The following is a 17,158-nucleotide window of genomic DNA, read 5'->3' on the forward strand; positions in this document are numbered from 1 at the left end:
CTGCTTTAGCCTACGAGGGCCAAAATAATAGGCTAAACCATCAAGACAGGAACGAGCTAAAAAGGGGGCATTACACTGTTGTAGCAGCCTCCGTTGATATGCATCCTAGCCATTCAATGTTCAATCATAGGTTCATAGTTCCTCTATTGTTGAGAGGAGCTAACCTTCATCCATTTTCATCCACTCTCTCAAGAGGAACAAAGCTTAGCTCTAGGAACATTGAGAAGTCTGTGGTCATGCACAAATCCTTGAGTCTCATGAATGACAAGAAAATAGAATTAAGGCATAGTGCACATTGGGATATAAAAGCTGGGGAATAAATGCAAATTGATGAGCTTCAAGTTGCACATACAAGGTTGATTAGAGTACAATTGTAAGACATGGACATGTCTAGCAGCTCCACTCATGAGTAATATACCAAAACATTAGCATCAGGCAATGAGATAGATTAGAGATTGTATTTTTTGTTCTAGTGTTTCTACGGATGTTTGTTGGTAATGGTTGGATCAATTGATGGTCCAATTCTCAAACTTTAAATAAATTTCAGCTTGTTTTATTCATATAATTTACATAAAGGATGCATTGTACTTGTTTTATTGTTTACTCACATTGTTTACAATAATAAATGATAAATTGTAATAAATTTTTCAAATATTAATTTTTATATACTATTTTAATCATTGTCCCCCTACCATTCCCAAGCTCCATAATAACAATTTGTCATCCACCAAAACATGTCCCCCATCCCCAAAACTCAAAGAAGCACTAGTATTAATTTGTTGTGCCATATTCTAGTATATGTTTGTCATAACACAATTTGTTACTAGTTAATTTATGTTATCCTTCACCCCATCATCCTCATTCCTACAGTGCAAATTAGGGCATCTTCAAAATTACAAAATTAAGGAAGACAATTGATGGAGATAAGAATGAATTGGAGTAGGCCAGTCTTTAGATACCTGTAACATCAAGACCTAGTAAACCCAAAGAAGCAATCATCTCAAAAGAGAAAAGGATCAATTATCAGTACCTAGTGTTGTGATGTTTTCACACGTCGCCCCATTGCAAATGGGGACCCCCCACTTTTTTCTGCTTTCTAGGATAGTGATAGTCTTTTGCTATTAGCCTTTGAGTTGAGGAGGTGTAGTTTCTCAGGTGTTCAGGAGGAAATCAAGTCAAGTCTCTCTCTCTCTTGATTAAGTGAAGTTAGTCAGTTGTCAAAACTTAGGAAATGAATCATTATATGATGATCATTCCATTTGATCATCATCATTGGCTTGTGAGATGTGAGATGAGGTGTCTTGGGCCAAATTTGACTAAGTATAGGAAAATTTCCTTTGCTCTTCAATGGCATTGACAGTCACTTCCTCTGCTCTTCAATGGCACTGACAGTCACTTCGTTTGCTCTTCCAAGGCATTGACAATCACTTCCTTTGCTCTTCCAAGGCATTGACAGTCACTTCCTTTGACCTCATAGAAGCCCCAATCAACATAGAAAACCTTTTGATCAAGAATGAGCATTTGATGTCTTGTAGCATTCCTTCTCTGAGTGAATAAGGTTAAAGTGTGGTCATCAACCCAATTGCTCAAAGCCTATCGTGGCAAAAGACTGAATGGAAGGTGTCACATAAGGTCAATTTGAACAAGATAGGCAAGGAGATTTGAGAGGTGAATCCCTTGGATGAAATTTCACTAAGTATAAAAAAATATTCTTTGTCATCCAAGAGGTCTGATTGCACTTTATGGAGACGCAAGTCGCATGGGCAAAATTTGGCCAAGTATAGGAAAATTTCCTTTGCCCTCTTAGAGGAGCGGCCTAACTTCCTTTGCCCTCTTGGAGGAGCGATCTGACTTCCTTTGCCCTCTTAGAGGAGTGACCTCACTTCCTTTGCTACTTGAGAGGAGCGACATGACTTCCTTTGCCTTCTAAGAGGTCCAAAATGTCTTCGCTCTTCATGAATTACGATTTAGTGCCTTTGTTGAGTAGTGATTTTGATCTTCTAACTAGCGATAGGGCCTAGTAGACATCTTTTTTTAATCATCCTAAGAGATTTGATGTATATGCAAGGCATTCTTTGAAGGAGAATTGATAAGCTTAGGCAAATGGAGGAAGAAACCTTAAGAATTTCTTATGCTTCACCTTAAATACTACCTTGCCTTTGCTCATTGACATGGCATGAATTGGTGAAAAGGGACGAATTAATGAAGAAGTTGATGAGAGCAAGCTGGAGATGGCGAGTTTAATCCACTTCCATTGCCCTCTTGGAGAAGCGATCCCACTTCCATTGCCCTCTTGGAGGAGCGATCCCACTTCCTTTGCTCATTCAAAAGCACGGAATCGCTTCCTTCGCCCATGCAAAGCCCCAACCTGCCTTCCTTTGCCCATCAAAATGTTTGAATTCCTATCAATGATCACACCAAGCAGCAGCATGAATAAGTATTATTGGCCCCAAAGAGTTCAAATTTAAAATGAAAAATGTTAAAATGCAATCAGGTCGGCCCCCTTAGGAAATGGTATTGATTTTATTTAAAGCAATCGAGTCAGCCTAAGAACTGAAAAGGACACATCTTTTCCCTTGCATACCTATAAATGCTAAATCAAAATTAGTCATTCAATCAACCAAACAAAGCAAATTCCTTCTCCAAAAGAGCAGAGCAGCGAATCTAATCATAGGAGCAGCAAATTCAATCTTAAGGGCAGCGAATTTGATAATAAGAACAGCGAACTTGATCAGAAGTGCAGCGAATTTGATCAGGTGTAAAGCGAAATTCATTCATATGCCTTCAGTACACAGTGAATTTCCTGAGTATTATCAGTCATCTCCTTTGATTAGAAGCATGATTAAGGATGTAGCAAGAGTGGGAAGTGCTGTATTATTTATTACACTTGTATGATTCTTGATTCATAAATGTTTTCTTTTCAGGTCTGATACATGGGAAAGCATGTCAGCATCGTGAAGACTTCAGCACATCCAAGGCATGAAAGAAGGATATCACAACAAAAAACAAAGATTGTGCTCAAGTTCAGGGAAGTGGATGATAGGCATCTATAAAAGTATAGGAAAGCATTCACGCATCAAAAAGGAATACAAGAAGGTCATCAAAGAAGGTTAAGGAAGGCAATACTTCAAGATTCAAAGATTGAGATTAGGAATACATGACGAATTTTCTATAGGCGAGTCAAAACCATCACAACTTCGAGGAAGACAAATTCAAGACATTCAAGAAGGAGGATACAAGAAGTTTCAAAGGATAAGAAAAGAAATCTAAGCTCAAAACAAAGGATTTCACAACTACACCAAGGAATTCAAGTCAAAGACTATGAATAAGGGAAGATCAATCATCATCACATTGAGAAAACTGAATAACGTTGAGTATCAAGAGATATTAGTCAATACTCATTCATGATAATAAATGAAGTCTACAAGTGCAAGTTGAGGTGGCATCCTAGTCATCACTTCGCCAATCAAGAGGTTCCACACTAGCATGTCTCGATACAATGCACCTGACTCATCATATGGAGGCACAAACTTTGAGCCACCTACCCTCAAATTCTATTGGTTAACATTCAATATTGAACCTAAATGTAAATTTTTCATTGGCCAGAGGGAGTTGTTGTAACAAACCCTAATTAGGGTTTCCATCTTGTAATCTTGGCCATTAATTGTGAATCAATTCAAGCCATTCACTGTAAAGAGCTATCTATAAAAGGCTCACTCTTCTCATTTGTAAAAGTTAATAGGAGGTTAATAGCAAGTTAATGTTAGAAGAATTGAAGAATAGATAAATTAGAAGTTAGCAACTAGAGTAGAATAGGAAGAGAAAGTAGAAATTGTTGCCAAAGTTGTAAATAAACTCCCTTTTCATTGAAGTTGAAGTTAAGATGAAATGTGTTGTTTCTTCTACAATTGCATGGTTTCTTGTTGGATCTTTATGTTAGATAATGATAATTAGATGCATGAAAGAACTTTGTGCATGATCAAAGGTGAAATTCGTATATCCATACTACTAGCAGTTTGTTGATTGTAGACTTGTCTTGTGTAGTCAACTAGATCTATTTAGCCAATCTTCACTTCAATTGCAACTTCTTCATTGACATGCATCATCTTGATGGTGTCCATGTTTGTGGTGGTGATTTGAACATCATATTCTTTCCTTAGGAGATCACACTAAGCTTTGTGGAGTTGTTGCTTTGCATGTCAAAGCAAGGCTTAGTGGAGTTTCACAAAAGGTTGTCCATCGCTCTTGCATTCTTAGGATTATGTTAGACTCCTTGAACCCTATCTCTTTTGCTCTTTTTTTATTTCCAAGCTAGTAGTTAGAATCTAAGTTCCAGCAATTCAAGAATTCAATTATTCAATGTAAGTCCCCTTCGATTACCAACAATCACATCAACCATTAAGCTTATCCACGAGTCATGACCTGACAGTAGAAACCTTGGAGTTGTCTCATTTGATCGCGAAGCATAGCATTTGAGAAACTTTATTCAAGAGAGGATAAGATACCTTTGTGTTTTATTTTGTGTTTGATTGTACCTAAAAAACACATCAACACCTAGCCCAACCTGCAGCTGATCCATCCAAGGATTTGACTCTTTGAATATAAGAAGAAATGTGCATCCAGTAACTAGTATAGAATAGGCACTTTACAACCCTTTTTTTTGGATGGGCATTTCACAACCCTGCATAGAGGACATTATCGATTGCTAGCAGCTTGGATATGAAACTTGGTTGTCAATAATGTACATTATAATTGTTTGTTGATGATCGACACAAATCTTAGTTTGTAGATGATCGACACAAATCTTAGTTTGTTGATAATCGACAAAAATCATAGTTTGTTTAGAATATTTAGCTTCTCTACATAACAACATCCACAGTAGACAATATGTTTGAGATTAAGATAATCTTAATTTTTTCCTCTGTTAAACCTATGTCTGACATGCCTTGTGCTCTTCCATTTGTTCTATTTCACAATGTATGAGAAATCCATTTAACATTTATTAACATCAACAAATAATAGAATGCTTTCTTTTCACATTTGAATCAAACAGAGAATAAACTCCTGCAAAATATGCTTCAACATTGGTGGGTAAAAATAGAATCATCCTGCTCTTCATTTACCCTTCAACATTTATTCTATATCACAATGTATGAGAAGTGCATTTAACATTTATAATCATCAATTAATACTAGAATGCTTTCTTTTCACATTTGAATCAAGCAGAGAATAAACTCCTGCAAAATATGCTTCAAAATTTATGCTTTAGTGATGAGATAGCAACTTCACAAGTAGCACATAAAACTAGTAACAATGTAAGCTGAGTAATTATAGAGATCTGACCAAAAGGAGAATTGATACCTCTCCAAACCTTTGCAAAACGATCTTCACTACCAGATGCAATAAGTCCTGAAGAATGAGCAGCTACAGAGTAAACAATAGAAGAGTGGCCAATCAACTCCACTAAAGTCTCTCCTGAGAGTGCCCATAACTTTACAGACCTGTCATTGTTTCAGCCATGTAAGCTTCTATATTACTACAAAACCCACAAGCAACATTGTCTACGCAACATAAGGCAGATAAAAAAGTTTTGTTCCATGTAAGAGATTTACTGTTATCCATTTGTTTCGCATAATCTAGCAACAAGAACATCACAAAGACCTAGTTTCTTGCTAGGAAAATATACGCAAAGTAAAAAAGAAACTTGAAATATATCTCAAGCAACTTGAAAGATCTAATATATGATTCCCATATTGTCATGACATTCAATATTGGCACACCATGGAAGGCAGCTGGAAACAGAATAGAGATTAGATTTGAAGAATCATGGGATGATTTTCACAAAAAATCCAATAAGAAATCCCAGAATACAATATGATTTTGGATGAGCAGTCTGTTAACAAGAAATCCCATGACCAATCATGGCTTTATATCAAAAGTCAGAAAGACAAGTTAACGACTGTCAAGTTCCATTTTGAACATTTTCATTTTTATGCACTTGTTTTGCATAATCCACCCACATAAACATCACTGTTACCAAATTGCTTCCCTACAAAATTAGTAAGTAAAACACATTATGTAACATCTTAAGGACATATAGCACAACACCTAGATTGTCATGAATTCCAATATTTCCACACCATAAAACACATCTGGGATTAGAATACAGGATAGATTGGATAACCATGGGATATGTAAAAGTTGAATTTGTTCCATTACAACAAAGATACATGGAAGAAGTAGTGGGATAGCTCACCCATCATGAGAGGCAGAAAGGATTCCCACATCTGGCATTATTGCCAATCCACGAACTGTATCTGTAAGAATTAAAAAACAAGTGAGCATATACAAAAGCTAATAAAACATGCATTCTTCTAAAAAAACCATTGGGGCCAAAAACCTAAATTGACAAACCACAGGAGAGATGCTATTCATTTCAATAAATTTTAAAAATATTAATGATCATAACAAGTTTCTCTCAGAGAAATGAGTGGTACTGTGCAAACGTAATTAATTCAAAAATTAAACACCTGGTTCTATATAGCATTAATGAGAAGTTAGCTTGATCTATGAATTAAAATTCAATGATTGCTTACACTCAATAATGGAATTTGAATAGTCTTTAAAGAAAATGAAGTAATAGTTTTATGGTAATGATTAGACAATACTTCAAATATCTAAGGAGTAATTAACAGCAGTCTCTGATGCAAAGACTTGGTTTTTGTCAAGTATTGACACCTTGCACAGTACCATATTTCAGGATATGTCAACAGATAGCCAGCTTTTGCAAACAAGCAAACACTCTTCAGTTTCTACAAGAAATCGGAATTTGTTTACCTCTACATGCATATGTCAGAAAATGATGGGTGTACTAATGGGATGTTGACAATTTTAATTATTAATGGTAAATAGTAAATTCCATATGATTAATCACAAACTTATTAAACTATCAAAGCACAGTCAATTCTCTTAACTTCATCCTTCGTGAATAACTTCCATGGCTCACTGCCAAGAAAAAAGCAACTGAATATTGTCCACATTTGTCACAAACATCTCCTTCATGGTTTTGAAACCTTGCAAAATAATACTCTCGACTTCAGACATACCTGTGTGCCCTGTAAACGTATGAACACATGTCGAGCCTCTCCAGACCTTCAAAGTGTGATCAGTAGAGCCTAGCAAATAGTTAAAACAAAGGAGAACAAAGAAATACATTTGATGTCAATATTCAAACAATCAAAACTTAACATATAGTGACTAAGAAAACTTTCAGGAACCAAAAAGTAATCCATCTTCTCTAAAACAGTCAAAACAATTCATTTTCAACCCCACCACAACAATTGAGAAACAACCAGCAGTAAATTTAAAATTAAATTAAAAAATTATTGTCGCAACAATTCATTTTCAACCCCACCACAAACATTGAGAAACAACCAGCAGAAAATTTAAAATAAAATTAAAAATTATTGAAAGCAAACAGCGTGTACACTTTCAATTTCAAAAAATCACAACAAATACCACTGTCTCATAAAAAGTGTGAAATAACAGAAAATCAAACTAGTTGTATATATATACAGAGAAGATCGCTAAAGAAGATCTAAATTGACCTGTAGCAATTTCTCCAGAGGGTAGCTTCAAAATTGTCTGAATAGGAGCCTGATGAGCCTGCCAGGATTCCACAGCTTTCCCATTCCTCCACCTCCTCACAGTGCTGAAATATCACAATCCGAAATTACTTATTTATTCTGCAGGAATTCACATAACTATAGAAGAATACCAAAGCTAAGAATTAAAATGAATGTCTGATTTCTCAAATTACAATGGCGGCACATGTTCAGAAATGACAGAAATTCAAATAGAAAATTTTGTACAGGCATATGAAGGATATTAAATAAAAACTGCCATATGGCTAGTCCTCTGCTAAAGAAATCGACATTCAATTGAAGAGAACTACCCACAGCAATCTTTTGCCACAGGCATCGAGTTTCCTCTTTCTCGTATCTAGCAACATAGGATGCAACCATCATTACTAATGAAGCAGCAGTTGAACAAGCTATTACAGTAGCTGCAAAATTGAAAAGACGCATACCATTCAAGTACTAGAAAGTATGTAAAGATTACTCTGAAGTACAATTGTCAAAAAAAATGACTGATTTTTTTAAATCACTTTTCCAGTTGTTTGACAGAGGGAGCAGCTAGGAGTTTCTAAAGCATTTGAGGGACACTGACAAGTTCACTGAGGGTCCCTAGGATGTCTTGATATTTTACTTAAGTCTCTAAATCAAGGGGACACCCTAGGAAAATCTCCTCTTTGTGGGAGACATCCCGTGTATACGAGTGGTAGTGACAGCACAGCAAGGGGAGGTTTCCCTTATAGAATACAGATTTTCTAATGAGAGAGGAGGGTGAATCAGTAGTAAATGAATTTTATTCTAAGCTTTTAAATTTAATTCTGAAATAAAAGTACTAAACTAAAATCTGAAACAATGCCACACAACAAAACCAATACACGCGAGAATGCGTAGAAACCCAAGATGGGAAAACCACAATGAGACCAACCTCACAGTTAAAAGGATTACAAGGTTTTTAAGGGAACCAACCCCAAGATTTCAGCAAATCTCTTAGAAAAGCACCAACTCTCCAAGACACGATACAAAGACTTGTGCACTCACTGAATTTACAAGATATATGCTTAATTCCAACCTCTGAAAAGCACCAACTTTACAGGTTACAATTCAAATGTCTTTGAGCACCAACTCTACAAATTAGGATACCAATTCTGAAAGAATTACAAGATAGTGTTAACCAACTTCAGGTGCCACAAACTTTATAAAGATTAATATGAATGTATTGTCAGAGACTGATTAACAAACTGTCCTTTGAAAACAAAAACACAGAAGATAAATACACTGAAGACAGAGAAAGTAATCTGAAAAATCTGAGACCTAATCTGAGTCCTACTGTTTCTTCTGTATATTCTGAAGGTTGCTGCACACTGAATCCTAAAGATCAGTCTGAATAAGCACATAAAACTCTTCAAAAGGCTTTTATGGCACGGAGCACCACCAATGGCACTTCTCACAGGAATACGATGTCTCCCACTTCACAGCAGAATATGACTCTTTTCTTCTCACTGCATGTATGTTTTCTTACAGCAATATGTATCTTCAAAACATGTCTCTACACCACAGCAACTTTTAGTCTAAAAACTTCTTCACAAATTTTTCAGAAACGTATTCATCATCTCATCTTCTTCTCGATTTCCCATGAATGCTTTAAATAAGATTTTTTTCAGTTTCAATTTTGTTATTAGTTATCATCTTAATCAATATCTAACCTTTGTTCAAGAACTTTGCATAACTTAGACCCCCCTTTCATTGTTGTTTAGAAGAAATGTTATTCTTCAGGCTTACGATAGCAGTTATAGTTATGATTCAGTTTAAGAGTAGTTATAACTGCATTCTTCAACAGCCTCTTTAAATACATTTCATCAGTTTGAACTACAATCTGATAAACATGTTAAAACTGCTATTCAACAAACAGATTTATAATGTAGACACCTAAAAATGGTCAACGCCTGCATCTTCCCTTTATGTGTTTGGTTTTTACTATTCATCGATGTTCTATCATTCTTCGATCCTCTAATTTAATCATTTCTTATCAATTTGGCTTAAATTGATCTTCTTGTCCATCTGATTAAATGATTTTATCAATGTCTCAATTCTTGTCCTGTGATATCATTTTGCCCCAATTTCCTATCCGGTGACATCAATTTGTCCCAATTTTCATTCCTTTAATATCAATTCGGCCCAATTTGACCCATTTCGACCTAATTTCGGCTAAGTCTGGCTGAGACTGCACAACCTCCTCGCCGAGTCTATCAAACTTGGCAGACTCGCTGAGTCCCAAGCCCAAAACTCTGCCGCCCCAGCAACATTAAAAAAGCAAAAAAAATAAAAAAGTCTTTGTTTTAAGTGGAATAAAAGGTGGATATGTTTTCTCTCTTACCCTAAAAAGTCATTTTTTTTGTTTGCAAACACAAGGAGGAGAGAAAAAGAGGGATTTGAGCAAAAAACTAGATGCATTGAAGAGCAGACCAGCAGATAGATTGAAGAGGAGATTGCAATAATTGATTGTTTGTGCAATAATAATTGATTGTTTGACTTCATTTCCATCATTTGAATAGGCGATGGACTTCATTTCCACCTTGATCTAGACTCCCGATAACTGCTAATGGTGGTTGTTTCGGATAAAAATAAACCACTACCCTCGTCTTTTTTGTCTCTGTTTTACCGTTCGAATGGGCTCAGATGCTTCATTAAACCTTGTTCCATACGAATTTCATGGTGAACTTGAACGAATTTTTTAAATATTTTAAGAATTCGCTGAACTTCGAACTTCATACATAAAGTTCGGCAAACCCTGTGACTAAGGTTGCACCATCATTACAGATGGTTGGACCAACAGAAGAAATAGAACACTACTGAATTTTCTTGTCTCCTCATCAGGTAATTGTACGATGTATTTTGTAAAGTATATTTATTATTGATTTAGTGATTAAGTTTTTTAATTTTTATTTTACTAAATCGGTTTTTTTCTTTCTTAGGTAGCACTGTGTTTTTTAATTCTATTGATGCTTCAGAGAAGATAAAAAATGTTGAGGATCTCTACGAGGTGTTGGAGGAAGTGCTGGAGGAGGAGGGTGAGAAGAATGTGGTGCAAATAGTGACAGATAATGCAGCAAATTATGTTGTTGCAAGTAAACTTCTTATGGAGAGGCACCCCACCTTGTTTTGGACCCCTTGTGATGCTCATTACATTGACCTCATATTGGAGGATCTTGGCAAAATTCCATGGATTAAAACATGTGTAGAGACTGGAAGGAATATTTGTAAATACTGATATAATCATACTTGAGTCCTCAACCTTATGAGAAATTTCACAAATAAGAAAGAGTTGGCTCGTCCAAGAATTACCCGATTTGCAACAAATTTTATCACGTTGCAATCCTTGCTTCAATCCAAGGCCAGATTGCAATGCATGTTTGTAAGTGAGCAGTGTAACGCATCATCATATGCAAAGACCACTGCAAGGATTGCGACAGTTGATCGGGTTTTTGATGAGCATAGCTTTTAGCAACCCGCCAAGGAGATTGTGTGGGTAATTATCTACCATATTTTTGTTCTCATTTCCATTTCATTTCCTTATTTTTATTCACACTTGTTTATGTAAAACTTAAAACTTAAAGCTTAATGTTTCAAATTGTGATCACAGTTCATAAAGCCTCTTGTTGTTCTCATACGAGTTGCTGATGGAGAGAAGCCCGCAATGGCCTACATTTATGAGGACATGGACAATGTAAAGGAGGCCATTAGAGCCATTTATTGAGGGAATCAAGCTAAGTATGGTCTCATATGGGAGGTCATTAATCGATGATGGCACAATCTGCTTCACAGGCCTACTACCTTAATCTAGCATTCCAATTTCACCCAGATTTCAAGGCCGATGACGAGGTGTGGAGTGGGCTCTACGAAGTTGTAGAGCGAATGTCACTTAATTCATCAGTTAGACCACACATAATCCATGAGATAGAGATGTTTGGGAATGCACAAGAAGACTTATTCTCACGAGACATGCAAACATAACCGAACACAAATGATGCCAAGAAAAAATTTATTCAAGGTATAGTTTAAAATTTAAATCTTAAACTTTTTCTATATATGATTCTATTACCATTATCATAAACTCAAAGTTACAGAATAGAAATGATTTTTATTATTTTTCGTTTCAGATGCATGGTGAGAGATGTTTGGCAATAAGGTGTCAAATCTACAAAGATTCCAATTTGTATCTTGAGCCAGCCATGTAGTGCTTCAGGATGTGAGCGCAATTGGAGCATGTTCGAGCTTATTCACTCCAAAAAGTGCAATTGAATTACAACCTTTACCTCTATCACAAACAAATCTTGGGTATAGACACATCTCCTATCACTTTAGAGGAGGTTGATCCACAAGGAAAGTGGAACACTGAGGTTGATGATCCTATCTTCAGCAATGAAGACTTGGAATGAGTTGATCATTTGGATAGAGAGGCAGAGAAGGAGTCTAGAGCATAAGGAGACTCATTGGAGGACCTTGAGTCCGAGGATGATGTGGATGAGGATGTTGATGTCACTAGGGCTGAGCCTGAGCCTAAGCTTGAGACATAGGCAAATATCATGGCTGCAGAACATTCCAGGACCTATCTTAGGTGCACACGTAGGACGGTTGCGGAGTCGAGTGATCACTGATATTGGCTCCTCTGAGCCTTAGACTTCTAGGCTCTAGCTTTTATGTTGATATATGTTTTGAACTTTTGATGCCATGGATTTCATATTACATGAATTTTGTAGACATTTGACACTATTTATATTTCTAATGAGTTATTTAGTTTAGCTTATTTCCTTCAGCTCAAGCCTAAAATTTGTGTTTATACTTATGTGATCAATGTAAACTTGTGTATGTGTTCAAAGTAGCTTCTATTTGATGAGATTATTGTGTCTTTAAGGTTTATTTATTAAAGGATGCATGAAACAAGTTTTAAATCCTTAAAAATCTTTGGATTTCTTGGGTTTTTCAATTTGCCGAATCTTGGTCGAGTTTTTGCCAAGTCCGAGTGCCGAGTTTTTGCCAAGTCCGGGCGCTGAGCCCGAGTCCAAGTCAAAAATCAACTTGCTAAGTCCGAGCCAAGTCTGAGTCTTGTAACTATGGTATTGACACTTAGACCCTTAATATAAGAGTTCTAGCACTAATGGAGCATATGAGATCTCTGGATGCCTATTGCAAAGACATAAACATATTCTTACAGCACCTAATGGTCTCACACCACAATGAGTCATAGAGGTAACCAGGGATACACATTGCTAAAATTATAGAACAAACAATACGTTGGAGGAGGAGCTTCTTTAAGGCATAAAAATACATGGGTTGGATGCTGCAACAGGTCCAAAAGTGCTGCCTGTGGAATCAGTAAGCATGCCTGTCAATGGTTTTCACAATCAAGCTCATGAATGTTGGGAATAGCCTCCTTCAAGTGCAGGCCATGAATATTGGGGGAGAGCCTGAAATGACCTAATTAGTTGAATGTTCTTTGTGTTTAGGTATTGGAGTTTTATGTATCTGGCATTGGGGTCTAAATTCAGAAGGTATACATGTAGCAATGTTTTTCATAGGGCTTAGCACTTTAATAGGTTTGTTCATGATGTTTAATTTCTGTCTGGGTGCTCTGTATTTAGATTGATATATTGTCATTGGTACAGCTTCGCCCATTTATTGGATTGTTCATACTGTTATGTCCAGTTTTGGTGCCCTGTACTTTGTTTGGCTCCTCATTCTAAGTAGTCTGTGCTTTAGCTATGTATGTTGCAAGGATGGTTCACGTAGTGTATGCAGCATTTCACTTTGTAATAGAAGTCCTCTATTAAATCTTTAAAAAGAAGTCCTGATGTTAAAAAAAAAAAAAGTAAAATTTTCCCAGTGATATTCATGTCATAAACACAGCTTAATTGTTAATGCAAGTTGCTAACAAAAACAAGTCCATACCAATCAATTGATGAGGACAGAATGTCACCCTGATCATCCAAAGTAATACCAGTAACCTGTAATTGATGGCCCTTCATTGTCTGGATAGCCTGTGCTGTGCTTAGATCCCATGCAATAACAAGTGTATCCATTCCTCCCGATACAAGCCCCCCTTCAGGCAAATGCACGCTAGGAGGCATCCAAGCTAGAGGACCCACAAAACTGTTGTGTCCAATCAACATCTTCTTTAAAACATATTTTCTATTGTCTGCTTCATCAACTGACCAAAAACGAACTGTCTTATCTCTTGAACCTGTACCAATGCCAATATCTCCACAAATGCATATTCCTCGAACCTGAAAAAGATTTCAAATCTATTAGAATCTTCCACCTAAGAACATCTGATGCCTCTCAATGATAAAAATGTGGCAAAACAAAAACAAGATACAGCAAATATGATGGAACCACAGAAAGCATGGTACAAAACAGTTTTAAAAGAAAGGTAGCCAAATTAACTCTCCAGAATACTGTAGCACATGCATTGTTACTTTTAAATGTAAATGGTAGTTTGCAAGCATGTTCCTCTATTTGAAAAGGAATCTCTTATGTACTATTGAGCTCCCTAGATGTGTTGGGTCAATGTTTATTCCTGACACGTGAACTCACATGCATGTTCGTAGAAGACATTCATATGAAAAAACTCCTTAGAATAGGGTGTAAGACTACTATCTAAGGTATGATGTGTAGAAACAAGGGTACTGTCATATCTTAACATATCAATGGCAATATTCCTAATAAATTGGAATTACAAAGCAATTGGAAGGATATTGATGATGATATTATCCATGAAAATAACTTTGAACATCCTTTAAACCAAATTGACTTGCAGGACCTTTAAAATGTATCATTCAATTATTTCTTGAAAATTCTTTTGAAGTTACTTTTAGGACACATTTATATGAAAATTCACTACCCTATTTTTTTTTAAGTCGTAGTTTTTTTTTATTTTATGATGCGTCAAGAGAGTTAAGAAATGAGTTTATTATTTCTTAAAAAAGGATGCTAATTACTAAGTGAAAATATTGTCTCTTGTCGATCTAGTGCCATTACACGATAGTAATTGTATCAACAAAATCAAGAATGTAATGTCAACTTCCTAAGCACTGACAAGTTGGTGAATGGGCCTATTTAACAAGTTCCTATTGTGAGGTATTCACACATCGCCTCATTGCGAATGGGGACCCCCATTTTTTAATTTTTTTCTGCCTTCTAGGATAGTGTTAGAGTCCTTAGCTATTAGCCTTTGCATTGGAGGGGTAAAATGGGTTAAGAGGCCAAGAGTCAAGAGGATAACCCTTTTGTGAGGGGTAAAATGAAGTGATTTTGATGGAGAACGAGGTGTGACGTAGGAGCCCTCAAAGAACAAGTCCAATCAATAATGCAAATGCTTCTTTCATCATCCGAGTGACCTATACGTATCCCAACGAGAGATGATCTTCAAGAGCGAAATGGACTTCTTGAGCAGCATTTGAGGAAAATGAGTGAGTTTATAAGCCTTTAACAACATTTTGATCATAGAGGAAGTGAAGTTTATCATGAATTCAACCAAGGAGTGAAGAAGGATTGCTAGTAAGGGTTCCTCTTCTAGAGGGAAAAGGGGTCCTCTTCTAGAGGGAAATTCACTTTAAGTGTCCCTCTCCCAGAGCGAATTTCACTCTTGTTGCCTCAATTCGAAGGAGAAATCATATTCAAGATGAGTTTTGAGGTCTATGGAGGCATAAACTAGGGCATAAAGTAACAAGATTCAACTCAAAAGTGTGTTTTGAAGCTACTTCGAGTGCTCAAGGTTGAGGGCGAAAAACTTCAAGTGCTCCTCTTGAGGAGCGAAATTCACTTCAAATGCCCTTAGTTGAGAGCGAAGTTGTTCCTAGAACGCACCATGAGCCTAGTTTCAACAAGCTTGAATGAATAGAATGAACGAGAGAGAGCAATAAATCATTGAGTGTCAAGTTTCAATCCACTTCATGTGCTCAAGTCTCAGAGCGAAATTTCTCCTAAGACCTCATGTTGAGCATGCTATGGCGTATTAGAGTTGAGAAAGTGAGTGTAAATGAGCGAAGGAGAGTTAAAGTGTTTATTTGAAATTAACTTTGAGTGCTCCTTCCTTGGAGCAAATTTCACTTCAAGTGCTCTTTTATAGGAGCGAATTTCCTTTTGGGCCTTCAATGAGGTAAGTTTGACATGTTTTCATGAATGAATGTTTAAAAAACCTAAAGTTTGAGTCAAAAAAGCAATGAAAATGATTGAGAGCAACTTTAGTTTTGATTTGAAATTAACTTCAAGTGCATGTAAATTGGTGCGAACTTCAAGTGCATGTAAATTGGAGGGAACTTCAAGTGCATGGCTTTAGGAGCGAACTTCAAGTGCATGGATCATGGAGTGAACTTTACTTCATGTACTCCTAATTGAGAGCGAATTTGCCTCATTTGCCCAAGAGAAGATGTGAGATTGATTATAAGATCATTGCCTTGGCTTAGAAAAGAATAATTTTGAGATGATGAAAGGCAAGATTTGAGAGTAACTTCAGATGCATGAGATTTGGAGCAAACTTCATGCACATCCAATTTGGAGCGAACTTCATGTGCATCAATGTTGGAGCGAACTTCATGCGCATCAATGTTGGAGCGAATTTCATGCGCATCTTGATTGGAGAGAAATTGCTTGTAGAGCTTTCTTCCAAGTTAATTTGATGCCTCCACTTGCATGAATGACAAAGTATTCAAACCTGAAGTGATGAAGGGCAGAATTGGACTAGGTTTGAGAGAACTTCTATTGCCCACTATTACGAGTGAAATCCTCTTATCAAGCCTGCAAACCACATAAAAACAGAAATTATATCAAATTAAGAGATTATAGAGGCCATATGTCATGTGTGTTTGATGCTCATTTGTTTGTTTCGCAAGAGATGAAGAAAGAAATCAAGGGGATCAGGTTGGAGGAGGATCAAAACGAGTGTTCTAAGGAGGAAATTTCAATGTCAAGAAGATGTCCTCAAGAAAACTTCATCAGCAAATGCAAAAAAAAAAATCAAGGATGGTGATTGCAAAGCAAAAAGGAGGAAGATTGTAAGATCTACACCACCATGCAAAGGAGAAAACTTCATTTACAAGCACAAAAATGCCCAAGAGGAATCTCAACTCTCACCGCACCATGGAGACATGAAGAGATCAAAGGAGTGTGAAGGAGAAATCATACAATCACCCCAAGGCAAGCAGGCGAGGATGGAGGAATGACTCAACTACATCAATGTTTCCATCATCATCATATTGAACAAGTGACTAATGTCGAGTATCTGGAGATATCTCTCAACATCCCTTCATGATGATGAATCAAGTCTACAAATGCAAAGTTGAGGTGGCGTCCCAGTCACCACCAACCAATCAAAGGAGTTCCACATCAATACGTTCAGATTCAATGGACCTGACTCGTCCATGATGGCACAAACTCCAAGGCACCTACCCCCGTTATCCATTGGTCGGATATCCCAGAGAGGACATGTATCTAAATATTGTAATTATTTCATTGGCCAGAATTGAGTT

The 17,158-nt window shown here is 36.6% G+C and overlaps 1 protein-coding gene across 1 annotated transcript in view; it reads right to left on the minus strand.

The window, feature by feature from the left end:
* LOC131046848 (uncharacterized) overlaps window positions 1-17,158 on the minus strand; it is a 231,657-nt gene that overhangs the window by 186,219 nt on the left and 28,280 nt on the right. Inside the window, exons 2-6 of the mRNA XM_057980636.2 lie at window positions 13,581-13,915; window positions 7,608-7,711; window positions 7,107-7,175; window positions 6,257-6,317; window positions 5,362-5,501 (exon numbers count right to left, since the gene is read on the minus strand). Of these exons, the coding sequence (XP_057836619.2) occupies window positions 5,362-5,501; window positions 6,257-6,317; window positions 7,107-7,175; window positions 7,608-7,711; window positions 13,581-13,915 (709 nt within the window). The remainder of the gene's footprint in view (window positions 1-5,361; window positions 5,502-6,256; window positions 6,318-7,106; window positions 7,176-7,607; window positions 7,712-13,580; window positions 13,916-17,158) is intronic.

Source organism: Cryptomeria japonica, chromosome 4 (assembly GCF_030272615.1).
Source record: "Cryptomeria japonica chromosome 4, Sugi_1.0, whole genome shotgun sequence".
Taxonomy (NCBI): Eukaryota; Viridiplantae; Streptophyta; class Pinopsida; order Cupressales; family Cupressaceae; genus Cryptomeria; species Cryptomeria japonica.